The sequence below is a fragment of the Lepidochelys kempii genome, chromosome 3, assembly GCF_965140285.1.
Source record: "Lepidochelys kempii isolate rLepKem1 chromosome 3, rLepKem1.hap1, whole genome shotgun sequence".
Classification (NCBI taxonomy): Eukaryota; Metazoa; Chordata; order Testudines; family Cheloniidae; genus Lepidochelys; species Lepidochelys kempii.
The window spans coordinates 119,804,931-119,832,128 of NC_136382.1; the positions used below are offsets into that span (position 1 = coordinate 119,804,931).

The 27,198-nt window shown below is 40.1% G+C and overlaps 1 protein-coding gene across 18 annotated transcripts in view; it reads left to right on the forward strand.

Annotated features, from left to right (window-relative positions):
- Positions 1 to 27,198, forward strand: part of ARID1B (AT-rich interaction domain 1B) — a 405,620-nt gene that overhangs the window by 90,021 nt on the left and 288,401 nt on the right. For 17 of the 18 annotated variants that reach the window (XM_078852210.1, XM_078852209.1, XM_078852208.1 and 14 more), the window contains one exon: positions 24,120 to 24,230. The exons of the other annotated variant lie outside the window; for it this stretch is intronic. In XM_078852210.1, the coding sequence (XP_078708336.1) occupies positions 24,120 to 24,230 (111 nt within the window). The remainder of the gene's footprint in view (positions 1 to 24,119; positions 24,231 to 27,198) is intronic. 18 annotated transcript variants of the gene reach the window in all.

A 27,198-nucleotide genomic window follows, 5' to 3' on the forward strand; every position in this document is an offset into this window, starting at 1 on the left:
AAGTTCAAGGGTTCTGTCTCCACTGAAGACCTCTGCTGGGGTTATTACAGAGTGGTGGGTAACATTACATACAAAGATACTAGCAAAAACTTGGAAGGTATACTTTAATTTTTCCTGATGAAACAGTTCAGTAACTCCTAATTCTTTTGAAAGTGTGATTTTAAAAAAATGTATTTCCTCTTTTAGTGCTAGGCCCTACATGTATTCTACATGTGGGTATGCGTGTGTACCATGCTCCTGAGATCAGAGAGTTCTATCAAGTAGTATCTTTTGATCTGCACCTGCATGGTTGCTCTCCTCCTGCTCTAAACTGCCAGTATAAGGGGAAGTGCAGTCTGATGCCTCTTCAGTTCCTTCTTGCCACCTCATCGCCTGAGTTAGAATCCACTATGTCTGAAGCTACATCCATCTTTATTCTTCAAAACCTATTGTAAACATATATTGTAAATAGTTTCTTTTAGTATTCTTTGTAGTGTTAGGGTTAGTGTTTGTGTTTAGTCTAGTTACTGTAGTTGGTTCTCCCCGCCTTGGGGAGTTTTTCCCCACAGACAAAGACTATGCCTACAGTTCCAGTGTTTAAGAAGTGCATCTCCTGCCCGCCCCCCGCCCCCCCGTTCTTTTTTAGTGATGACCACCAGTATTGCCTTTACTGCTTTGGGGAAGCTCACATCTCCGCTAAGTGCAGCATTTGTCACGCCTTCCCTCTCCAAACATGTGAGGGATGAGAGCTCTCACTGAAGAAGCATCTCATGGAGAAGGCCATGAGATCTCAGTCCTGAGCCAAGGAGACAGACCCCCCCCTCCCCCGCCCTGAACAGTGGTCTCAGTCCATGCGCAGTTTCCCTCCAAGCATGAGCTCCAGCTCTGAGGCCAGAGATGCTAAGCCCAAAGAATTGTTACCAAGGTCTTCTTATGAGAGTAAAGGAGACACTCAGAAACCCAAGGTAAATCTGCTCCTAAATGAAAAGATCTTTCCCCGATTCCATCCAAGACAAGTGAGTCCTCATCACAGGTCCTGAGGCCTTAGGTCACCTCAAACCTGCTGGATGTGAGAGTATGGCATGAAGGAGTAAGGATCCATCAGTACTGACTTTGTTTCAACATAGGGGGACTGGACTAGATGACCTCTCGACGTCCCTTTCCATCCTATGATTCCATAAGCTCAAGGATAGCCTCCCACCATCACTATCAAAGAATGCCAGGTTAGACTGTGTTCTGGCACTGGCCTGCTTCCATAGGGAACCAGCGTCCACCATAAGTAGGGATGCACCAGATCTGGTGATCCTGACCATTGGAACACACTGCACTCTGGGATACCCCAAAACCTACACCTCCCTGGAGGATATCTTTACCCTACCTTTTCTGCAATTTCCTCACTTTTTGTCTACAACCTTAATCAGAGACATCACAACTTTGGAGGAAGAAACCACCTTGAGGAGATCGGAATACTCCCCTATTCAATCCACTGGAGCATTCGTCCACCATTACAATGGCTCTGCTGGTTGAACTGGAACTCACCTTCTTGTCTGCCATGTCAGAGGTTCCAAATGGAACATCACCTTCACATAGGGAGGCTAGCTTGGACAGAGGCTCCTGAAGGTCTGGTTTGAGTCCTCCCCTCAGATGTGACTATCCAGGGGAATGATGGTACCCAGTGCGATGGGGTCCCCCTCTAGTGATCAGCCCTTCATACTGGCATTGTTGGGATTCATGGATCCCATTTCTAGGAACCCAGAATCTGTGCATGAATCCCACCTACCCATGTCTAAGTCCCTCTGTCGACCTATAAGAGAGAAGAAATTGATCTGGATCCATCAGGACAGACAGTTGCAACAGATGTGTCCTCCTCCTTGCCAGATAAGGCAGTTGCTCCCATCTTTGCCATCCTTGCGATGACTACGGGAATATTAAGAGCTTCTGCAGAGGGGGGCAACTGACCTCCAGATCCAGCTCAAGGAGGTGCAGGATGTTCAGCATAGTCTCCTGGATGTTCTCCAGCCTTCTGGTCCTAGCCAGCTGTCCCTTCCTGTGACAAGGCCATTATGAAACCAGTGACGGAAGTTTGGTATACTCCTGTTTGCTGTATTCCCATCCCAAAAAAGGCTGACAGCCATTATCTTGTACCAGCCAGGGAGCAGAGTTCCTGTTTACACACCCAGCACCCAACTTCTTGGTGATGCAAGCAGCCACTGAGAGGTAGAAGTTGCAGCATCCCAAGGCAATACCCACTGATAAGGGTGCTAAACACCTTGATCTGTTTTCTTTCACCAGCCTTTAGTTTCAAATCGCTAACTACCAGGCCCTGTTAGCAAAGTGTGATTTCACCAAGTACTCCAAATCCTTGGACTTTAAAGACAAGTTGCCTCAGAGGACAGAGCCCAATTCCAAGCCCTCTGTGATGAAAACGTAGCTAAAACATCTCTTCAGGCTGCAGTGGCTATTGCTGACATTGCTTCAAGGGGGATAGCGTCATGAGGCGTGAGTGGCTCTACTTCTTGTGGTTCCTCCGGGAGGTACAAAATACCACGGAGGACCTACCGTTTGATGAGGCTAACTTGGTGAAAAAAACTGAGGAGTCCCTTCACTTGCTCCAAGACTCCAGAATAATTCTCCATTCCCTGGACATTTATACTTTATCTGCAAAGAGGAAACACCAGAAATAAGTGTACAGGCCAAGACCACCCCCCTAACCATTCTGTGACCAGTGCCTTTACGAACTATTGTGCAAACGCCAGGGGGTACAGAGATTCTGGTACACAGCTTCCTCCACATATATAGCCACTGCTCAACCCCACCCATCATCTAGGGGGTTCTTTCATTGGGACATTTGAGAATCATGTTCTTCTGTTGATTCCATCCTACCCTGCCCCCAAACTTTGGTGGCTGCCTTGCCCTCTTCACTCATAACTGGAGGACAATAACAATGGACAGGTGGGTGCTAGAGATCATTTAGTCTAGCTACATGATCGACTCACCATCACAAACCCCCTACCCGGTGTGTTTTCAGGGACCACTATCACAAGGAGGTCCCTCCATTCGGAGGTAGACTCTCTTCTTTAGCCAGGAACTATAGAGCATGTGCCACCTTAACATCAAGGGAAAGGATTCCAGTCCACATATTCTTTAGTTCCCAGGAAAAGTGGAGGATGGAGACCAGTTCTCAGTCTACACCAACAGAAAGTCTATTTTTGAAAATCAAAATTCTGCATGGTCTCATTGGCATCAATAATCCCCTCTCTGGAGGGGAGGGCTCCTGGTTTGAGGCTCTTGGCATGAAAGATGCTTACTTTCATGTGGATATTCGCCCATCCCACAGAAGGTTCCTCAGATTCCTGGTAAGACAAGTACACTACCAGTTTAGAGTGTTTCTGTTCAGACTTGCTACAGTGGCACCCAGGGTCTTTTCAGTGGTGGCAGCCCAGACAAGATGAAACAGCTACATCGTCTTTCCATATCTGGATAGCTGACGCCTGATGGGCAGATCCAGCAAGGAGGTTCATTTGGCACCTCTATTCCTCCTCTGTCTGCTGTCTTCCTTGGGAAACTGTGTCATCAAATAAAAGTCCACTTCGATGCCCACAAAGTCCATAGACTTTATAGAAGCAATCCTAGACCCAATCAGAGCAGGGGCTTACTCCCTATGGAAAGATTCCAGGCCACAAACAACTTGTTAAGACAAGTTATCCTTAGACCTTGGACCACAGTCAAGGTGTGCCTTTCCCTGTGAGGCCACATGGTCTCATGTACTTATGTAACACCATTTGCTAGGTTCCACCTCCATTGCATACAGGCCTGGCACCAGTCTGCTTACGCATTATATGGAGACACTATAAATATCAGGGTAGCAATTCCCACCAAGGTCACAGCTTTTCTTGTTTGGCAGACATACATGGAACAAATCTGTGTGGGAATCCCTTTCCTTACACCCACTCCTGACATGACCATTGTCACTGACACATCCCTCATAGAATGGGGAGCCCACATAGACAATCGCACCATACAGGGCAGAGGTTCTAAAACTGTAGTTTGTGGACCACCAGTGGTCTGCGAGCTCCATTCAGGTCGTCCGCAGATGGTTCCCTCTAAGGTACGCGTCTGGGTGGCAGCACATGAGAGAATGAAGAGCCCCCCACCTAATTAGTGTAGCCACACAGGCGTGGCTTCACTAATTAGGTGCCTGGCCCCTGAGAAGATGTACATGTAGGGTGAGATGGTGGCACTGGGGAGAATAGGGGGTAAGTGGGAGGGGACAGTGGGGTGAGAAGAGGGGGTGGGGGGAATTTGGGACCTTCAGGGCTGCGGCAGCCAGAGAAAGAGGCGACTTTCCCCAGCTCCAGGGCTGCGGCTGCCAATTAAAGACCCCCCTCCTTCCCAGCCCCAGTTCGGAGGCTGCCGCAGTGGGGGAGAGAGGGCACATCCATCACATTAGAAAGGTAAGACTACAGATATTAAAATATGAGTTGTGTGCTTTTATTTGTAGAACAAAAAAATAATAATTATTATTATTAAGGTTTTTTTATATAGCATTTTTACCCAAAGTGCTTTACAGTAGTTAGCTAATGGCACAAACAACATTTGGAAAGATCATTAAGTGGTTCCCCGAGACCCTCAGCAATTTTCAAGTGGTCCATGAAAAAAGTTTGAGAACCACTGATACAGGGCATGTGGACCTCTAGAGGCCAGGATGCATATCAGCCTACTAGAACTGAGAGCAGTCTGTCTAGCCTGCTATGCATTCCTTCCACTCATAGGGTCCTGCTGTACCCAGATAATGTCAGATAACATGATGACCATTTTCTACATAAACAGGGTGAAGCAAAATTTTTTTCTTTTTGTGTAGAAGTGGTTCTCAGCAACTTACCTACTGAGTGTGCAGAACTCTCTGTCAGACAATCTCAGCAGGCACTTCTGTACAGACCACAAATGGGAGATACACAATTCCTTCCTGAATGAGATCTTCACCCTGGGAAGAATGCTTTCCTGGAACTTGTTCGCCACCCAGACAAACAAGACATTGTCCCTATACTGCTCCTGTATAGCTGTGGGTAAGCAATGCCCTTCTCCTATTTTGGACAGACCAAATCAGGGTTGTCCCTCCTTCCATCCCACTGATGTTACAAGTTCTACGAAAGATTTGCCACATCAAAGCTCAGGTCTTTATCATCATATCCAGCTGGCGTAGACCATTTTGGTTTTCAGACCTTCTGCATATGTCAACCCAGCTTCCCATCAGCTTCTGACCCTTTCCACCTCTGTTCACTCAAGAGAATGGCAAGACCAGATGTCTCAACCCAGGCCCCCCTCATCTCACGGCCTGGTATTTGGATGGGTGTCAGACCAGAACCATTAATGGTCAGAAGCAGTTCTGTCTATAGTCAGTCAGAGCAGAAGGGACTCCATGAGAAAATGTTATCTGGCCAAATGGGGACATTTCTTCACCTGGCTGCAACAGAGCCAATTATCCCCAGCATCTGCAAAAATTCCTGTTATTCTAGACTACTTATTCACTCTCAAGATGTCGGGCCCTCCATTAGCTTGGTGCAGGTCCATCTTGCAACAATCAGCACCTTCCATCCGCCAGTCAAAGACTGTGCTGTTTTTACTTGTCCAGCAACAATCAGAATCCTGAAGGGCTTCATCAGAACTTTTTCACTGATGGCAAAACCAACACTGCAATGAGATCTTAATCTTGCTCTTTCAGTACTTACCAGCCCTCCCTCTGAAACACTAGCCACCTCCTCCCTGTCCTCCCTCTCCATGAGGATCGCCTTCCTAGTAGCCATCACATCAGCTAAAATGGTGAGTGAACTGGGAGCACTTATAGCAGATCCACCACATATCAAATTTCATAAGGAGAATGTTTTTCCTTCACCTCCACCTGAAATTTATCCCTAAAGTAATTTCTGAGTTTCACATGAATTAACCTATTCACTGTCTGGTATTCTTTCCAAAACCTCATGCTTCCAAGGAGAAGAGAAGACTTCACTCTCTCAATGTCTGTCAGACTTTGGCTTTCTATCTGCAGAGAATGAAGTCAATTGGAAAGATGTGCCAGATTTAGATGGTCCATAGAATGTTTTGAGAGAGTCAAAGAACATCTTTGCATTGTTCGTATCTGCGTAATGCTGGACTTCTGCAGCTTTCCTCTCCCACCACTCATCCTGCATTCTCCTTAGTTCAGATTGGGCCTTGCTCTGTAGGTACTTAAACCTATCTTTCTTTGAGATGGAAGTGAGTTCATTCTGCCATTCAACAAATGCTTTCTGCTTGTCACTTAGGAGTTTGGAGGTGTCCTTGTTGTTCTCATCAAACCAATCCTGGTGTACCCTTTCCTTTGGCCCCAGCACTGATTTAGCTGTGTCAGTAATCATATGTTTAAACTGGTTCAATTTTTCTGATGGGGTCCTAGCGATTGGCAGGCATGAAAAAAGCTTGTAATCTGAAACTGCTGAAACTGCTCCTGAGAGTTGGCATGCTTGAGCTGCATTAGTAACCTCATTATGGGGATGGAAGGCAGATGTGACACTATTGAAGATACATAAGACAGTACTGGAGCTTGCTACGCACATTTTCTATACACTGCAGGATACCTGCCCAGAAAAATGAGCTAGTGTTTGGGAGGAGCATTTAGCAGGCTATCATTAGATGCTGTTATCTTCCCACTAGTTGTCTAAAATGGCATAGGAAGTCAAAGAGAGAATGGGTCTTCAAGATCTTCTGGGCCAGTCAAGATTCCCTTTCAGTGTAAAGTTTCAAGTTCATACTGAAGTCACCAAGTTTATAAGGTTGCAATTAAATAATGGTGAATATGACTTTTACTGTTTTGGGAACCAACAAGTTCCTTAAATGCAAAGATATGTCATAAAGAAATACTTTTACTATCTCCAACTATTGGCAAGGAGGAGCTATATCAAAGAATCTATCATAGAAGGTTACAAAGAAAGAAGAGTAGAAAAAATCTCATTGGTTTTTATCTATACTTAAAACTATTATCAGTTAAGGAACTGGTTGTTTTCAAACCTCAGAAAGACACGAAGTGTGTTAAAACACACCTAAATGTAAGTAAGGCCTTGCCAGAATATGTCCCAGTCAATTGCATCAGATGCTGTGACTTGGATAGAGAAGGATGCAGCTTTAGTGGATGATACCCCGGCACTCTTTGGTCTCACACTAGAAACTGCACCTGTTTGCAACAGCAGAGTATTTATTAGATGTGGATAGAAGCATGTTTTGCAGTTGCGTTAAGAGTAAATAAAACTATGTTTATAGTTGCACCATTTGCAAATGTGTTTGTGATGTAACAGTGTAGGAAGGGGAAGAAGAGAGACTTAAGACAAGGGGCAAAATAGTTGCCGATAATTTGGTTTGTTATAGTCTTATTTTCCCTGTTCTGCTTCCCTCTCTTCCTCCCCCTTTCAGTTATGTAAAGGTATTTGTTCTGGAGATTCTCAAACTGACAAAGGTGGGAGAAGCTAGTGTTTATTCTGGCTAGATGATGGACAGTTTTTTCCTCCTGCTTCTTCTAGGTGGAATCTTACAATATGATGTAATAGTATTTTTATTGCAGGAAGGGGAAGAGATGAAAACTGATAAGAAATTAGTGATAAATATTTTGGTTTTGTTCTTCTAGTCAGAATACAATTGAGCCAGGTTTAACACTTCATATTGTGTTTTGGAGTTGGTTCTCTTCTTCACTTCTCACGTATTGTTGAGGTGTGAAAGCATTGCGTCTTTGCTAAGGCATTGATTCACTCATATACAATATACAACATCACCAATAAAAGTAAATGGGCAAAATAATTGGAGATACATCTCACAGACTGGTGACTTTGCACTCTTCCTGTCTGTATGAGGAGGGCGGTAGGGAATTTGCTTAACAGTGGAAGAACAAGTTGGTTAAATCTTTGGTTAAGTGATTTTTTGTTGGTGGTGGTATGCGAGGTGGTTTGATAGTAATATCTGTATGGTTTGCTGTATGGCGATAATGTAAGACAGCATCCATCATTACCTGTTAATTTCAGATGCCTACTGTGTAAAAACTGTGAAAGGAAGTGTTTTGTTTTAACCAAGTTTATTATAGCTAACAGATTAATTTACATTTACATTCATTGCCATTTGGCATATGGGATTTCTGTTTTTACCTTTAGTGTGTAAAAAAAAAAAAAAAAAAACGGGGGAGGAGGGGGAAGAAAGGCTGGGGAGCGGAATACACTACACCAATACAACTGTTGCTCTTGGCAGTGTTTTTCGTCTTGAAGTGGCATATAAGTGAATAATTGCTGCAGCTGTTTTTTTGGGACATTAAATCATTTTGCAATGAGTAAAAGTGATATTTTGCTCAAGAATGTCATATAAATGAGAGTTTAAACTCTAGTAATTAAACATTATTTTGTTAAGGTAGTGAGATGTGTAGTTCAGATTATTACAGTTTACAACTAACTTTTAAAACAGACATATATATTCTTGTTTATGTAGCACCTGTGTCTGTTGAAAAGATCATGTCTTTGCTGAGGTTTAGAGAAATATTCTTATGAATTGATGGAAAATGTCATTTGTTTGACAGAGTGAAATGAAGCCATGAGTCAGTGATAGATTCACCCTTATTTCAATTAAAACAACAGTTTTAATGTACACTTGTTGGCATATGTGATGCCATTTTAATTTTAAATATTTTGAGGATTTTGTGTGTGTGAATTTCTAAATAGAGTAGTAGTAAACCGATCCCTTTTCTTACACTGCAGTCTTAATATTGAAAAGAAAAAGTGGCAGGTATTTGAGGTGTGGCATTTGTGTACACTGTTCTTGTGAGGCACTCTAGATAACATAAGTTAAAAGGTGAATGTGTATCTTTCATTTTTCTCTTGTGTCTATTGTGATTCAAAATCCTTAAAGTGACAATCAGACTCAACATTAGGCTGTGTTTATTTTAAAAAGGGAAGAAATTATAAAATGTAATGAAAGAATTTTTTCACACAAATTTTTAAATCTAAACAAAATTCTGTTTTTCTCTACACATTTTAAATATTCTTTTATGATGTTTTTCAACCCCAAATTTGCAGCATTGTATTCATGCACGAGAACCAAAGGGTCAAATTTTCAGGTTTATGCAAATATATTGTAAAAGGGTATTCGTTTCTCCAGTTTACCCTTGCAGGTCTGAGCCGTGCACCTATATGCTGTATGGAATCAGTGCAAGTGGGGCACAGAAAAGACTGCTCACTTTAGAACATATTTTTGAAAACTTGGCCCAGAATGTGATCTTGCGTATTCTGTTCTAATGCCCAAGTTGTGTGATTATAATAAAACAACAATATAAATAATCACAAATTGTATTAATAATGTAAAGTGCTTTTGGTACTATGAGTTAGGAAATTTGTTTTTAAATATGATTTTTAATTTGATATTTGTCCTTTAAATTATATGGTATGTGGCATATTTAACTCTATTAACATAATCAAGCTGTTTGTGCCAGGGTGTAGATACATTTGTATGTATACATACACATTCATAACATATGATGGTGTGGTAGAAAGGTTTTGTTGCCATGAGTTGCATTACTCACAGGTGTGAAAGTCACAACCGAGTTATGCAGATCATCCCAAATAATTCCAGATAATACCTTTATATCTCCACATCATGTTTTTTTTAAATAAAATCCTCAATTTTTTAATTTACCAGAAGTTAGCGCAGAAGTTTCCAGTCTTTTTCACTGGAGTTATGCAGAATTTTGGTCGAGTTTGTTTCAAAGTATTGGGGGCTTTACGTGTATTAATATGGTTTGAAATCATAATAAAAGCAGTTTAACCTATTGCCCTTTTCACTCTGCGTGTGTGCGTGTAAAATCATCTACTACAGTATGTATGGTTGTGTTTGATATTTGGTGTGGTGTTAACCACAAAACCTTCATGGCTTTGCTTACATGTTAAGTGCAGGTATTTAGAATAACCACAATGCCTAAAGTGTATGACTGCTGTCGTGAAGTGTTGAGGTTAGACTTAAATAGATTTTGTAAAAAAAAATTCTCCATGTTATTTATTTATTTGTTTGTTTGTTTATTTAATTTCAGTGTAAGGATGTACAAAGTAAGACAAAATAATTCCTTTAAGATATTCATTCCCAAATGCAAAATGTTAAAAAATTTTCACTTCTTCCATACTTTTCTTGGGTGGCTTTTGCAACTGAGAACTTCTGGTGCTTAACAAGCAGACAGCCTTCCAAAACTGAGTGACAAGGTGAAATTGTCACTGAGATCTGCCAGCGTTCCCAGCCTTGCTTCTGTAGAAATGGAGATTGGAGCAATAAGAATATGGCCAGGAGAACTTTTTATAGAAGTGTCTTAATACGTTGACATTATTGCTGGTAGTCTAATGTTTCTGCATTGGATCAGCAACAATAAGGGGAAAGTATTAAAACCTTGGGTGAAATCCTGGCTCCACTGAAGTTAATAGCAAAAATCTCTGAATTCAGTGGGGCCCAGGATTTCATCCATCGACTTGTATACAGTTGCCTTCACCATGGCTCTGATCTCGGTTACACAGAAATAGGGTTGGAAAGTTAAGCTTTTTTCTCTTTATGTCCTTGGAAGGACATAATGATTTCAAAGACACATTTTGCTATTGAGTTTAAACCCATGCAGTTAGATGGTTATCCAGCTGGAGCCTTTGTCAGTCAGTCACATTTCTGCTTTTGTAAAGTCTGTTTCAGAAGCATGGAGGACTGCTGTAACACCAAATAAGTATTAATATGTCTATTTATTCCACTAACTAAGGTTTCCTACGCAGCGCTAGAATTCAGTGAAACCATGACTCCGATTGTGCTAGGTCTACCCCCATTAATGGAAAAGGCTGATCACTGTCCATTCAGGGGTCATTCTGTTTAAATAGCACTTACAATATACCCTGTAGGATTGCAGTTGTGTCTCAATATCTGCATTAAACCCCATTTTTACTACATTGATTTATATCTCTGTTGTAACACCATCCCAAGTGCTAGCTTGTTAGACTCAGCAGGCTATCTTCCAGAATCAAGTAACCTGAAGGGATAGCTGCAGGAAGAAATGAAAGTAGTGAGGAGAACCCTCTGCAAATTCAAACCTGACCTCAAAGACAAGATTGTGGTAATATTATGGAACAGCAGACACATAAACGGAGGTATGCGGCAAGGTTTAACTTCACTGAAGGCATGGTATCCAAAACCAATCTGCTGCTTTTGTGATCAGAGAAACCTTTCTTGGCCCTAAACGATAAAGGTTCAGGGCCACATTGATTGATTAAACAAATAGGACTTTTACTCCAAGATGTTCTTCCTGAAACTGTTTGTACCAGCATGGAACTAAAATTGAGCTGTAGGTTTTTCCTCTATTAGTTAATATCTATATAGCGATTACATGAATGCAAAGTATTATTATTATTGCAAGAGGCAAAATATTTTTTGTCTTTCCACACAAATTGGGAAGTGGCAGCACTAGATACTTTATAAATTGCCAAACCTTCATGTATGTTTATCCATTTATCTCCACATCATCCCAATTTTAAAAAAAGTATTGTTCATGAAAAGTGTCAGTGTAATGAATAACTTACATTTGCTTCTACCAGGTTATCTCCAATCAAGGGTCCCATCTGTGGCTAAGAATTGCTTTCTCAGTCTGTGCTTTCTTTCACTATGTTCTACCCTATATTCAATTATTAATTCTTACTTAGTAAAACAAGGCATTACTTCTTGGGATTTGAAAGGAGGAATTTAAAAGGCTTGTGCTGTTCTGAGAAAGTAGCTGATACGCTTCTCCAGACATCTATTACTAGAGGTGGGTTTGATTAGATCTTGGTGGATAGAATCCGATAAGACTGATCAGAGCACAATGAGAAGCTGTCTAGCAGCGATTGTTCACCACAAAACCGGTATCCCAGTGATTTTTTTATTGTAACTTTTATTCTTTATTTCCTGTGCCATGGAAAATGGGTTTAATGATACTGCCCTCCTTTGTAAAGTGCTTTGAGATCTGCTGATGAAAAGTGCTATTATAAGAATGAGGTGGTATTATTATAATTGAATGACAGCCTTTGGATGGTCTCTAGAGCATGTCTATGTGCTTGGCTAGTAAAATGGGACCCCAATTTTGATTACGGTCTCTGGGCACTACTGGCATATAAATAGTAAATAATATTAGGAAGCATTGATGGTGTGAACCTCCTTGGAGTAGAAATTTTGTTGGCTCAGAAACAAACAGAAGACATGGGGGAGGAAATATCCAAAAAATCTAACTGGTGCTTTTTTCCTTTATGCTTATGTAGATAGATATTGATAGACTGTCATTTGTAGATTAAGCAGGCAATGAATGATCCTAACTCACTTAACTAAAATCTCTCTACCTGTTGTGTGCTGAAGCAGAGAACAAGGGCCACTACAATTGATCACTTGCCTTTAAAAAAGTATGGAAAATGTATCAAGAATTTAGTATGGTACACTTAGAAGAAAACCTTGTTACAAGTTGGAAAAATCCAGTGAAAATATAATCGTTTTAAATTTTAAGAAAGTGTGCAAATGTATTTCTCAAAGGTAAGTAAAGTTCTCAAATCATGTTGGTGGTTTGGACTTGATCCACAGAGCATTGTTGTTGTTATTATGGTATTGTATTATACGTTTCTAAACTCTGATTCCCAGTATTTAAATCACAGAAGGTTAATTAAAACAGCTCCTTATTCTGCAACTGCTTGTGAATATTAACCTTGTAAAGGCTGTGTTAAATCACTGAAGTGATAGAATTGCATTTGCTTTATAAGATTTTGCTTCAAGAGCAAAGACAGTGCCATTTATAGTTCAGTGCTGTTAATTGCTTAGCATTTAGATATTAGCACAGGAATCTATTAATTAACTTGATGATAAAACTATTGGAATGTAGGCTGATAAAAATCATTTTGTTTTTAAAGGAGATTACCAATCAAACCTGCTTCTCCCTTCCCTTCCTCCTTCCACTTCCCTCCTTTTTCCTCTGGCAATAGACATCAATGGTGGGTTTTTTGGTTTAAGAGTGCCATTAATATCCAAGAAGCAACTTTAAGTTAATTATTGATAGAATTTGAAGGGTAGGATAAACAGAGTAGTGAGCGTTGAAAGGTTGCTTGCCTATATAATAGTAATTTATTCCACTGTTCTGATTCACTTATCTGATTGTGGAGCACAGCTATAGTTCTCTATATTTTCATCCTAAAACAAGTGTGTTTAACACAAATCACAGATTTTTTTTTATAATTTTAAATGCTAATAAAATCAAATCATGGAATAAATAGTAAAGAAGTAAAATCTTTAAGAGTATCAATGTGTCTGCTTCTTTCTTTTGTTTTTTGAGTACCATATGTATTATATATTTCAAATTTTAGTGGTCTTGTAAATTATACTTTATGGCCAGTTGCAACTCCACAATATTCTGTGAAGATCTTTAAATTAACTTTGTCTCATTTTCCTTAAAGGCAAAGGTTCCAGTTCGGGGTTTGTTTGCTAACCGTTCCTGGCACAAGATTTACTACTACATTTTTTTCTTGTCTTTATTTCCTTTCTAATTAAAGATATTCAGTGAAAATATTTCTTTGTGGGTTTATTTTCTGTATTTTGAATCCGGTTCTTGGTTGCTAATACACAATGTTCTACCTGTACATAAGCCTGCGTACACCACATATACATTCATCTCTGCCTTCCAGTATGCCCACTTATTCTGCTGCAGTAGAGTTTAACATATTTGTGAGCACACTTCCAAAATCCTCTTTTCTTTTGTCAGCAGTTGCAATTAGAACTAAACAACAACTATTGAAATGGAACAGCAAATTAAGGCCAATAACAAAAGCAAATGTGCTTACAAAAATTAGTGTGAGATGACTAACCAAATGTTTTCATGTGTATTTTTTGTGTAGAGAATGTGGGGTGACCGACTTGCTGTTTCCTGCAGCCCAAGCTCTGGGAAAATGATGATATGTAGTCTGTCTTCATTTTCCCTCCTCCTCCTCCTCCTCCTCCGTCTCTCCCTGACTGCCCAATCCTCTTCCCTCAACCCCCCTTCAAAACAAAACAAACAAAAACCAAACACACCATTTCTGTTTGCAAATTTCTGTAAAATTAAGTAATTTTCAACTGCAGAGAGGGCTTGCAAGACCAAATTTACATACTTTCCCATCTTATCAGATGGGGAGGTTTTCTGCTGCCTTATTATCTAACAGTTCTTTTTCCCTTTTTTAATGAAAAGGCTGTGACGTAGATTATCTTCAGTGAAGATCAGTGTCACAGAGTAGCTGGTCCCTGCTGATAGACTAGCCCCAGCTCCCCGGAACCAGAGCAGGTGAGCCCTATCCAGCTAATTAAAGAAGGCTGGGCTACACTGGGGCGTATAAGGGGCTGCTAGTGGGCAGTTGGAGGAGAAAGAACTGAGACAGACTGATCCCTGGGGAGGGAAAGGCACAATGTGGTGGAGGTAGCTCCTGTGGTGGGTCCCTAGAGCAAGAGGCTAGAGGCTCAGGGAGGCAGCCCTGTGACTGCTGCTCCAGGAAGGGAACAGAGCTGACTGAGGCTGGGAAGCTGTTAGGAGCTAGAGTGCCAAAAAACCCTGCAGGTGATGGCTGTGAAGCTTAGGGCCGAGGATTGAGTTAAGACTTTTCCGTTTGGTATGCTAACCTCTGTGAAAAGACTGGGTGTGGCAGCATATGCTTTGGAGCTGGGGTGAAACACGGCCTGGTGACAATCAGTAAAGATGTCCGTAGTTTAGTCCTCAAACACCACACCACATCTCTCTTTCCCCCAATGATCTAAAATGCTTTACTTTGAAAATATAAAGGAGGGGTGGTGGTGATGAAGAACTCTTAGACCAGGAGTAATCAATTATTTTGAGTCAAGGTCCAAATCTCTTGGTATATAGTCAAAGTCAACTCCAGAGAAAATAATACAAAAATAATAACAATAATAAGTAAATAAAAAGATTTCACGGTCCATTCAAAAGCATGTGGCAGTCTGGATTTGGTCCATGGTTTGCCTGTTGACTACCTCTGTCTTAGACTCATGGACTTTTAAGGCCAAAAGGGACCATCATGGTTATCTAGTCTGACCTCCTACACATCTTAGGCCACAGAATCTCACCTACCCACTCCTGTAATAGACCCTTAGCTTCAAAGAACCAATGCGCTTTTTCTGGCTCAAGGTGTTATTTATACAGTGTATTAAAAATGCTTCTGCAGCTGGATAACTTTTTTTTCTTTAAGTTAATTGCTCTCTATTTCACTGTCCTGAACTAAAACTTCTCCTTGCTTGGTTGGTGGCTGTATGCAGCAGTAACTGTGTGACTTGATTGGTTGTACCGCAAGAGATGATGATGGTAATGCACCACCTTCTTCAGTGGCCCCCAAAAAACTGAGATGCTAGACCCCTCCCACACCCCATTTAAATTATATCAAATAACATTGAGCAGTAAACAGCCTTCTTGACCAAAGCTAATATATATTTGCAGACTAGTATGAATCCTGAAGAAAACCTCACTGCCTTATTCAGTGATTATCCTGTCACTGTGTAGCGGATATACCATATTCCACTTCCTTAGAAGATGTGCTGTGGAGTAATAAAGAATGGAATTGGGGAGCTTTCCCCTGTCCTATGCCTTGAATGTTGTGTGTAACATTCTGTTTTGTGTGTGTAAAGAAACAAAAATCCTCACAATTGCTTTATTCTCAGAGAGTTTGTTTTGGGGGGAGGGTCCCCTCCCAAAATACAACTGTAGCTTTTCATGAGCCTTTATGAAGTTCTTTAGACCAGTGCTTCTCAAGCTATCTGACATGGGGGATTGGCATTTTTTTTTCCAATGTGCGCGCAGACCGGCAGCCGATGGCTCGCGGACTGGCACTGGTCCGTGGACCACCACTTTGAATAGCACTGCTTTAGACAACAGTGTGGCTTTAGACAACAGTGAAGCTTCCTTCTGCTATATAGTTCACTAAGGAAGGTGCCACTGAGAAAATGCAGACAAAATATTTCCCAGTCTCAAGTGAGGAATTACCATCCTTTGGTACCTAGTTTGATTAGCCTAGAGAAGCAGCTGCTCTTGGTGCAGTTTTTTCTTGATTCAGTAAGCTATCTTCAGGGTTTCAGCTTGACTGTAAGCTTGGGGCACTGCTATGACCTCATATACGTGAGTAAGCCCTGTGCTTCAGAGATACTCTTCTGCAGGTGGCTGGCAGACGGGCGGAGGATTCTGCTGTCTGGAGCACTGAGATGCACAAACTCACTGCTTGGGCAGCAAGAAATCTTAAAGAAGCAGCAGGTTTTTAATCCTGTCACATTCAGATATTTTGGTTTGTTTTTTTTGAAGCTGGAACTGTTGAAAATAGTGCAGCCTAGCTTTTACTCTCAGATGTGTCAGAGAGAAGGAAAGGTTTCCTGCAAAAATTTTCTGAAGGGTGGAGTTGGGAGAGGATGCAAAGGGAATAATGTAATATTACGATTTGTTACAAACAAGAGTAGAGATGTAGGATGTGTAAAAATGGCAGGTTATCATTTGTATTGGTATGATACTTGTGTTAAAAACGGTCAGGAAACAGAAATAGTGGGTGGAGAAACTGAAAGTGTGGTCAGGCTGCTAATCTTGTAGGGCTTTGGGAAACGTCTGGGAAGCCTTTAAAAAATGCAGGATGGCCCCCTTGGAGTGAGATGTGCATTCTGACCATTTTTTTCCAAATTATGCTTCTGCTTCCAGGCTCTCCCCTTGAAGTACTTTGTCACCTCTTCATTCATACTCCAAATCCTTCTCTGTGGATTTAGTGAAGAGACCACTCTCCTTTGAGCTATCCTTCTTTTGTCTACAAATTAAGTGTTGGCGGGTGTGTATTCAGCCCGTGTAATGAGGCCCTTTCCCTTCCCCATATGTTTCAATGTGAGTACCAAACTTGCACACTTCTTCTCTCTGCTTTTATCACACATTAGAAAGGTGCGACAGAAAAAAGGCCAGCAGAACATGTCTTGTTTCTGATCAGATCAGTTATTGCTACCCTTTTTGATCCATGGAATACAATTGGGCTAAAAGAAATAGAGCAACAAAATAAGAGCTTAAGAGAGCAAATTTTGTCTTGAAACTGCTTCTGCAGTGCTAGCTTAGAACTGATCCTGGAGGCCCTATCTGTGTAGAACAAATGGACTAGATTTTTCTATGAGAAACGTCCATGTCCTGGAAAAATAGCTAGCTGATTAAAATCACCTGCTATTTGGCAAGATGCTGCTCTGTTCAAACAAATAGAGGTGGGAGATGGGAGGATTTTAATGTCCCACCCTCTGTATAAATCTGCTACTACAGAGGCATTTTCCAAATAAAGTAGGATTGCCTGACTCTTCTCGTAACTTCCTGAATGCCTTATGGGGGTTTGATGGTACTGGGTTTGAGCATGTCAATATGTAAACGTTAAAGAATTTCTGGTAGCATTCAGTCATCAGGATATTGAGGTGCAGCTGAAGCAGGAAGTTCAGTGCTGACTGGCATGATAGCTGCTGCTCTTGTCTCCATTTTTACATTCTTTTTTTTTTTTTGCTATAAAGAGGTCCACTGACTTTAACCATGAGAAGTGTCCACCCAGATCTTTAGGTGCACACATGTTTGAGGGGTGAAGTGGAGTTACTGCTTTAGTAGCCAGTATGTAATACATGGCAGACTATAGATTTTATTTACACTCTAGATGATGGATAGATGCTGGGCCAATCTACCCAAACTCAATCAGGCATTTTCCTCTATGGTGAAAGCCCACTGGCTTACACTCCCCTCTTCCCTGTGACCCATAAGTAGGCAGCTTATTGGTCTGTGCACCAGAGAACATAGGATTCTCAAGACATAGGATTCCAGTCCCTTTTTCTTGAGCTCTTCAGTTTATTGCTTCAAATTAACACAAATTCAGTATATCAGTCTTGTTCTTTTCCCCTTGACCTAGGGTCTTTTGCAGGATCCTATCCACAGGATTGTCCACCACAGGCCATCTGCTTAGTATTCTAGGCAAGCATCTCTGCTCCTTTCTAGCTTGCTCCCTGCAGGATTAGACTGTACAGGCCATTCATCTGAATCATGTCTGATCCAGGTTCTTTCCCCTGACCCAGGGACCCCTGCAGAAGCCTACCTACTTCCTGCAGCAAGTGAGCTACTGGTTGGATTTTATGAAGACTAGGAGTGATCTTCAGGCCTGAACCCTGGCCTCACAGCATCAACTTGGGTGGGGCTGAGCCCTTAAAGTGACTGGGTCCTTGTGTGAGAATTTTGGAAGGCTTCAGTTTGGTAATTTTGGCACTCTCTCAAGCACTTTAGGTGGAATACCTCTGGTTCTGAGGTTACAGCATTGGGCTTTACTGTGATCAATGACTGTTCCCTTTTAAACCATCTCTGTTCTCTGAGTGTTTTTAGAGATTGCTCCAGACTGGTGAATGCCAGATCATGGAAAGTAATTTAAAGTTAGTTTTGCCTCTGCTACACCAATTTGGAAAATCCACTTTGCCCTGTTTTGAAATGCATTCTTGCAGCAGCAGCATAGTTTTCTGCCTTTCTCTTTCTCTCTTCCTATTCCCCACCCTTTTAAAAAGAGGCTGTTTAGTTAATAGGTTCTGTGGTGTGTTTCTGGTTTGTTGTCCTTTCTATCTGAATACTGTGGAAGTTTCATCTGGAAAAAGCAGACAGAGGAATAAATGAGAGGATCTTTTCCGTTCCAAATTTCTTTGGTGTTATACCACTGATACTGCTTCCTTGCACTCATTGGTTAGAGTTGCAACCCATCAGTCTGGCTTGGTGCATGAGATCCAGAATCTGCTTGTAAGAGTAAAATACTATCAGAGTGGTATAATGGAAAGATAAACTACGTTTGGAATTTAGTTTGTCTTCCATATTCTCACGCGGTATATTACTTTTAACTCCCTTTTGCTGGAAGTGTAAAGGTGTTAGCATGGCATTTTTCTTTGAGTACTGCCTTGCCCACTCTGCTGTTCTGATGGTGTTGCAGTAACAAGTTGGCAGTCCTCTGGTGAAAGCTTGGGCTGGCAGGTGACTCTGTCGTTCTCGAGTTGGAAAATTGAGAGATGGGGGATCTGTTTGCATATATGTACTTGTAACATTGTATGCTTTGTTGTACAAAATGTTATGAATGAATATCTAAAGCAGCGATCACAATGAATATTTCTCTGCAGCTGCTAACATATCACCTGCTCTGATTCTGTGGCATGGAGTCCCTTCAGAGCTGAGTGAAACAATTCTGTATAGTAGAGCTGTATACTCTTCCTCTTACTGTTACACTGGGTCCTGACCTCCATTCTGGAGGTGACCTGGGAACAGATTTTTTCCTTTGCTTTCATTTTATTATTGGCACATTACTGTTGAATTGAAGGCTTCAAGCTATATATGAAGTCTTTTAAGGATCAGCCAGTGAATATATATTGGATATAAACTGAAATTGCTTGTAATGAGGTTTTAAAACGGACGCCTTCTATAGTATTTCTTTTAAGTGGCCACTTCCGTGGCCTCTTATTCAGCCACTGTCCTGCTTATCTTCATAGGAATCAGTATGGCTTTAAGTTATCCCTCTACAATTTACTGCAATAGAAAGGAAAGGAAATCTAGGTGGTGTTTCTTTTTCTTTCTTACCCACCTTTTTCTTTTAATAGGGTTTTCCCTACAGATTAATGACTCCACTGTGCTTTCATTATTTTAAATACAAATAATTTAAGCTGTTTTATCATTAACCTCTCTCTCCTTCTACAGAACTAGGTAGGGAGGCGTGAATTACAACTAAAAGTTTTGAGCAAGCCAGTACTACATTAACTCAGATACAGAAAACAAGAAAAGCGTCCCATGTAGGTGTGAACAGATCTCTTTGAGCGAGGTCCAGTTACACAGTGTCATGTTGTCATTTTTAAAAAATCCATTTACTCCATAATGGTTCCCATGCAGCTGACTCCATAGTGTGTCTACACAGCAAAAGCTGTGCATGGGCTAGCCTACCTAATCTAGTTTAAATTCAGCTAGTGTGGATAACCGTGGCAGTGCAGTGCAGGGAAGGCCTCAGCGCAGGTTTCCTGGGTACAGCATACTAGCCTGCGCTGAAGCCTGTGCGGTATTGTCTTCACTGCTCTTGTTATCTATGCTATCTCAGGTGGGCTAGCCCTGTACACAACATTTGCTCTACAGACATACGCTAAGCGAGATCTCATGCTGTATAGTTGTGGACCAAAGATCTTTCGGACAAGTCATGACAACATGAATGAGCTACATGATCTATCTTACTAAATGGTATAAATTTACAGAATACCGAGAGAGAGAGAGAGAATCTATCACATGCACATGCATCTCTGAGAGTGTCTGGTTTTGGGGCCATATACATTAATCAACTTTTACTGGGTGTGGTAAACAATTTCTTTGAATGAGATTTTAATTAGTGTACTGACATATGTTGAGGGAGATGGCTTCCTCGGTACACAACCGTACCTGATTGTGTTAGTAAAGTGTAATTTGGTACCACTGCTATTTAAATGTAATAGCTGTATGTATTAACTACTTTCTGGGCTTACATCTCCAGATGTGTGATTTTTCACATATATGTATAGGCTCACTCGGTTATCTGTCATCTTGATAATTTATCTACTTTTTACTGTATACATGCTCTTTTGATGTGACTCGTATAACGTGCGTTTCACGAATAAAATAAAAGTTCCAACACAAACAAAGCTGTGTATTTTTAAAAAATCAAAATTTCATCCATGTTTGGTGCATACACCTGACAATTTGATGGCTTGGTCTGCTGCCTTTCCTAAAGTCTTATGGAGAACCTCAACTTTCAGAGTTACTTTAGGATTTTGCTGATAGTTCTTGCTGTAGCAGCCACTGGATTTCTTCCAGAATTAGAAAGGTTTGAGTGAATGGAAACTTTTAGCCTGCTATTTTAAAGTAAGCCCTTCTCTCTCTAGCACGCACACTTGCTAGACCATTATATTTTGCTGTGATTAATAAAAACCCTAAGCTTTGTTTAGAAAACTGAAGTTGTCAGTAGTTGCAATTTTGTGAGTGAAAAGATGGAAAAAATTATCAGGAATCTTAAAGATTCCTCACTCTCAGAAATGAAAATGAAAACTACAATTCCATATGCACCTGTAGTGACATGACACGCTATCCTATTTGAATATACCTTTCCTTATCATGTCTTTATTTGCAGAAACCTCTTAGAATCATTCTTACTGTTCTGTGCATTAAAATATTTTGCTGTAAGAGGGAAAAGTGATCTCATCCCTCCTGTTGTTCCGGGAAAGAATGATATTGAGCTCCTTCCTTTGTTTATAAAGCCAACACCTTGTTAAATTTGTGTATTAAATTATTTCTCCAGGTTTCCACTGTCATAACCTTAAAACAAATACTTTTTAAAAAAAAGTAAAGAGAGCACTTTGTCTGAAATTCATAGAAAGCTGATAATAACATACAGAGACAAGGTGGATGAGGTAATACCTTCTCTTGGATGAGCTTACACGGAGCTGCTCTTCAAAGAGCTCTGTTCAAAGATATTACCTCACCCACCTTGTCTCTCTGATATCCGGGGAACAACATAGCTACAACAACACTGCAAACAATAGTCTTTCACCTCTAGGTCGCTGCTCCCAAATTGCCAGTGACACAAGAAGTTTCTGCGTAACGACTTTACATGAAATGGTCTCAGCCCTGTTCAGAATGCACAGATGTCCACATCTTAGTTGGCACGGTTGACTACAGTATCCACTTCTGTGTCTTACTTGCTGGTCTTTCCTCCCACCCTTAGACTTGGTCTCTCCAAGATCAGAATGGAAGAGCACTGGTGGTCTATTATAGGGAAGCTTGTTCTCCTTCTGCCTGTTAAGAAAATCTGTGGCTAAATAGTGCATTTAAGGCTACAGGGCTGTCAGTTCAGACAGTCTCCAAATGAATAACCAAGAACTGATTCAATTCGTCCTTCTGTGCTTCTCATGAAAACACGTTTCCTCCCCCCAGGAAATTTTAGTAGGAAATGCGTTTTTAAATAAGACCCAGCAAACATGTGGGCACAGCCATGCTTGGTACTTCATAAGGGGTTAATAACTCTTATTTGATTTTTCAAACCATAAAACATCTTTCATTTCCCAGGAAAATTGTCCTAATGCAACAGTGTCGGTTTGGAATGAAGAATAACTTTATTTCTGAGATGATGTCTGCCAAATTGAATATCCCATTTATCTTTCTCAGTGATTTTTTTTTTTTTAAGTGGTTCTTGTTTGTTGGCTGTAAAGGGAGAATGAAAAGGAAATAGAATGCTGAATGCACAGTTCAAATCCACTGTTGCTACTGTTTTCTAAACCGGGTTTATTACGGACGCGTGTTCAGTGACCACAAATAGTGTGTGACTGTGTGTGCTTAAACAAAAAGGAAAGCAGAGGTTTGCTCATTTGTTTGCCTATTGTGAAGCTGTCCTCCACCTTTTTGCTCCTTTGTAACAGGGTGAAGGCTACTGAATGGAGGACTTGTGCCATTTGTTGATTTTAAACCTCGCTGTTAATCCACAGGAACCTGCTGGTCTACACAGCAGGAGAACTGTGTGACAAGTGGAAATCTGGGAGGGGAAAAAGCAGGAGGGGGGTGTGTCACAGTAGATAATAATGATTCAGCCATCAGCCTTTGTCACCCGTAAACCTAATTGTTACCCTCTGCTGGTAACCAGATTGAAGTGCTGGCCTTTTACGTGTTCCTTGATTTTACTTGAAACATGCTTATGATGGATAGACCAGTTTATTGTTGGTTTACATACTACTGTCAGTTTTGTTAGCTTTTGTTTTTAAACCTTGTTAAATTTTCTCTTGCTCTTATTTCTTCTTCCAGTTAATATTTTTGCAGTTTCGCTCAAAATGACAGAGATGGCTGGGTGAAAACAGTATGGTTGTTCACATATTTCCCTGTGTCAGACTTTCATTAGAGCAGGGGCAGAAAACTACTGCTCTGCAAGCTAATTTTTGTGGTGTCACTATATTGTCAATAACTGCTGTTGGACCAGGGAATCTTAGCTATAGGAATAGTCCTTTATAAGTAGCAGCAGTGTAATTTTTTTGAGTATGGGTGGGGGTGGAGAGAAGCTTGAGGTACACTTTCAAGCCAAAAAATGTAGTCTTTAAAAATAATTGTTCTTTTACGTGCTTATCAAACTTGTAAGATAGGGAAACAAAAACAACTTAAGCCAGCAATGTGTTGTACAAATTGGGGAGAAATAAAAAACCAAAAATGAAATGAAACAAAACAGAAAAACCTTTAAAGTATGATACTTTTTTTCCTGCACACTCAGAAACTGGTTCTTCAACATTCCCTGCCAGTTATACATGCTAAAATAAGCATTTCACATTCTGTCCTCCTCCTCGACTTTATGTGTAGAAGTTGGTAACCTGAAGTATAGTGGCTAAGACTATCTCTGCATCTAGAGAATATCTTTTCTACGTGGTGTAAGTGATCTTATGCCATTATGTAACACTGCTTAGGCTTGTGCCATGGCCTTAGGAAGGCTCTTGACTTTCACATAAGTTGCTGATATAGACATAGATGTACCACTGATCAACTCTAGTTCTTTTCTGGAAAGTTAGGCCATATATATTTCACACAATTGCAGAGAGGGTTTTATGGGCTCAGAGTTTATGTTTGAAAGCTGTGTCAGGGTGGTGGTGGAGTCTGATTATATAGCATTCTCAGATCCAACATTGTAAGATCTTCCAACTGGTTCAGTATTTCATCAAAGATTTGCTATCAGTATTTGATCATCTGGAGAATATTTTGGCTTCTTAATCCCTCTAATCTCTCAAAAAAAAGTATTTAATTGATTTTTTTAACCTGTACCAGAGGAACATAAATGGACACACAACTCTGTTTAAACTCTTGTCATTCTTATTCCTTTATAAAACATTAAAGTCATAATGGCACCCAGTAGGACTGATGATTCCACTGAAAAATAAGGTTTGTCTAATACAAAATTTTGATCAACAAAAAACAGATCAGAAGTCAGCTGTTATCTCTTCACCTTTTCTTCACATGGGTTTAGCTGTGACTGCTGTGGCATATGAATAACCATATTTTTTTTATAATTTTGTTTTTGCAGGACATGTCTCAGGAAGGCTATGGAAACAGATCCCAACCCCCTATAGCCTCAGGAAAGCCTAACCATGAAGACTTAAACCTAATACAACAAGAAAGACCATCAAGCTTACCAGTAAGAAATTAATGTGCCAGTTGTAGAATAGTAGTACATTATTTCAAAATGAAAAATACTTTATAAAGATCTTATTGTGTCTATGATATGTGGATGAGATTTTGGGATGACAAATATATAACAATTTCAGTACCACATTGGTTTTAAAAGCATAATGAAAACTGATTACAGTGAATGATCAATATATTATTTAGGGTAATCCCGTATCCCTTAAAGGAAGTCTCTTAGTCAGATAATTCATTTGGTATTAATTTGTTTAGTGGCCAATAGTTTGCCATATTAAATATAGTTTATTCTGTCAGTATAAGGTTCAGATATTGTGTGTGTGTTTGTGTTCATAGCTTGAACTGGTTCAGGACTTTAACTGATTCACAAATTTGTACCCAGATTTGTCTCTGTGTGTGGAGAGGAAAGAGTATAGCTCCTTGTTAGCTTTTTTGGTTTTGCACTCATACGCAAGAGAATTATTCAGGGTCTTTTTAACTCCTGACTCTTCCTTTGAGGGTTTTCTCCCCTGAAATACGTTTTTATTTTATTTTAAAGACCTTGTAGGCATCAGTAAGGAAGCAACGCTGCCATGAGTTATTCCCTTCAAACCCCGAACACAGTTCATTAGTTGTCAGCAAACTATGAGACACTTGCAAATATCAAAACTACTGGACACATCTTTTCACAAGTTAATTCTGTTTTAGTCTATTGGAACAGTCTAAAGGATGGTATTAATCAGAATTATAGTAATACTTTATATTGGTCTGGTTATTATCACTTGAGTTTTTGTGATAGATGATCATGTTAAATTAACCTTGCCTAGTTGTATTAGCTTTATGCATAATTGAAAAAAACAAACTAACACCGATAAATTGATACACTTAGCAGAGACATCAGAGCTATCTGCACATGGAGGTCTTCAGTGCCCTGATAAATGCCAGATGTAAGATGCAAAATATGTTTTCGCTGTGTTGCCGTTTACCTCTGGTGGTTTTATAAGAAGTAAATCAGCTTCATGTATCCGCACAAACTTAAACCAGTTTAAATATTTTTAGGTTAAAAGAGCAAATTGGTTAAACCAAGTGATTTGTGGCTGTGAATACAGTTGCATTGAACTGTAGGATATTTCCAAGAGATCTCCTACAGTTCAGTGGGCGTGTAATCGTTTTAAATTAGTGGAGGGACCCATTCGAAGAGCAGGTAAATTAAGTGTGCTTAACTTATCTAGACACTGGAGTTACATGTGAAATCCAAGAACTTACTGCATTTTTCCAATGACATATGATGCTACCATCCATTTCTAAAAGCATAAGAAGAATTTGCAGCAAATCAATCAAATATTCAGAACTAGAAAATTATCATAAAATTGTTTTATGTTGTGACAATTCCACTTGGTAGGCTGATCAAGCTGAGTCTCTCTCCACCTTGTAGGTTTTTCTGTTGTTCAAATCACCTATCTGATCTGTCCTGTCTACAGACGTTTTGAAGCCTGTGTTAAAGAAAAGACTGTGTAATCAGCGTATTTTTAGATCTTTTAAAGTTCCATTTTTAAAACATAGGACAGTGACCAGAAGTATGTATGTCATAAATTCCTTCCACCTGGTTTTATACACTTAGATATATGTGTGCTTTGTGGAGGAGCTATGAAAATTGGTTTAAACAGTGTTGTCCACTTATTTTTGAACTGGTTTTTGTTTCAGCATTTTTCCAGTAAACCGTTTTTGAGACTAACTCAGAAATGGTTGTTGACAGTCAGTTGTACATAGCAAATAGTGTGGACATAGGCTGTTCTGGCAACAGTTAAACAGATTTAAAAACTTTGATGTGGGCAGGCCCTTTCCCCCTCTCTGTAGTTGATTATGTCTCCCTACCACACACAGTGTAAAGAATTACCAACCACATAATGGTCTAATAATTTGGTTACAGTTTTGTTACATGCGATATGCAAACTATTTCAAATTTCAGCATCTGTCCTACTTTTATAAGGTGCCCGCGGTGGGGGAGGCCCATCATCAAAGTATGAGAAGAGTATTGGGTATTATGCGTCACTAAGTGTTTGGTATATTCAGTAGTTCATTATTATTCTAACCGTGAGTTGATGGTGTTATAATTGAATTATAAAATTTTTGGCCCCCTAGCTTTAAATTTGTGACTTAGTCTTAAATACCTTTATTCATTGAATTCACAACTAAAAAACTTTGATAAAAATCCCAAATCTGCTTCATCCACTCAAAAATCCTACTATTTTAAAAGGTGGAAGGAGGGGGTTTCCTGAGACTAGCATGGAGTGGAAGATCTTTTCTCTTTTCATTCCATTTAAAAACAAAAGCAACCCTACATATGTATACACATTATTTCCTATCTTGTGAATGAACTATCCTCCACCTTCTTAATCTCAGAAAGAAAATCATTCTTGTATTATCAAAAAATACTTGTCCTTCTGAGATTGTGTTGGGATTAAAATGACACTAGCGCATATATTACTTGGAATAGGAACAGTCAGTGTCCAAAGGATGCTGGAGTGGTAAATACTGTAACGTGGTTCTTTCTGCGGGTAAGAATTGACTGAACATATTATTCCACCCGCACCAGCTCCCTCCAGCACTTACTTGGACAGTAACGTTTTGTATCCAGTTTTTGTCTAGCTACCAAAACCCTTGACCAATGTCTCTGCTGTAATATTCCCCAAATTCCTCTAGTTTAAAACTGGGTGTTTGGGAGTCATTTGGGGGGCATTCAATATATTCTTTGAGTGCTGTTTTTAAAATCTGTTTTGTAATGCTATTGTTGAGAGTAGTCAATAAGTTTCCATGGGCTATTTTAGTCTCAAATGATGCCAAGGTTGTGTTTTTAATAAAAAAATTTGGTTATGTTTTCGTTCATGATAGTCCTATACAGTTTACCTATTATAGTTTACTTTTTAAGGGTGTTAGATGACATCATAACTGCTCGCTCTAAGTTACGTAGAAAACTTCTACAC